The 699-nt window shown below is 66.1% G+C and overlaps 1 protein-coding gene across 1 annotated transcript in view; it reads right to left on the minus strand.

Moving 5' to 3' along the window:
• Positions 1–699, minus strand: part of TINAGL1 (tubulointerstitial nephritis antigen like 1) — a 21,627-nt gene that overhangs the window by 752 nt on the left and 20,176 nt on the right. The window contains 2 exon segments of the mRNA XM_017736111.1: positions 3–100; positions 550–595. Of these exon segments, the coding sequence (XP_017591600.1) occupies positions 3–100; positions 550–595 (144 nt within the window).

Consider the following 699-nt stretch of genomic DNA (forward strand, 5'->3'; position numbering starts at 1 on the left):
GCGTGTCTCTGGTGCTTCGGCCCCTTCCCTTCGGCCACCGGCGTGTGCCGATAGATCCTCCCGCTCTTCATGAAGAAATCCTCGTGCACCTCCAGGATGGCTGCGGGGAGCAGGACAGGGGTTGGGGACATTGCCACTGTCCCCAGGGAAGGGGCTCCGCGTCCCCCAGAGTGAAGGATACGGGCACAGCGGGGCACGGGGCATCGCATTGCCAGCAGGAGGGAAGGCGGCAGCCGGGTCCTCCCCGGGGCCATGCAACAACACTCGGAGGAGGTTTCAAAAAGAAAAAAAGTTAAACAAACCCAGCTGCCAAGACGGTGATTAAATCTCGGAGTTAATGAGCAACCCAGTGCCCGCTGGGGTGGGCAGCGTGACGGGCACTGGGGCAGCACTGCCCGGGCACGCGGCTGAGGCCGAGCAGGGGGAGCAGCTGAGGGGGCTCCTGGCTCGCACGACAGCTCCCCCAGCCCGGGCAGAGGGGCTGTGCCCCCCACCTTGTTCCCCCAACCTTTTGGGGTGCACAGAGGGGTGTCCCCGCCAGCTCCGTACCTTGCACGGGTCCGTTCTCCAGCAGCTCCTTCATGATCTCCTTCTCCTGCAAGCACAGAGCCGGGTGGCACCGGGTGGCACCGGGGCCGGGACCCCCGGCAGTGCCCTCCCCACCCCCAGAGCTGCAGGCAGAGCTGCTCCAGCACCCAG

The sequence above is a fragment of the Corvus brachyrhynchos genome, unplaced genomic scaffold (assembly GCF_000691975.1).
Source record: "Corvus brachyrhynchos isolate BGI_N302 unplaced genomic scaffold, ASM69197v1 scaffold65, whole genome shotgun sequence".
NCBI lineage: Eukaryota > Metazoa > Chordata > Aves > Passeriformes > Corvidae > Corvus > Corvus brachyrhynchos.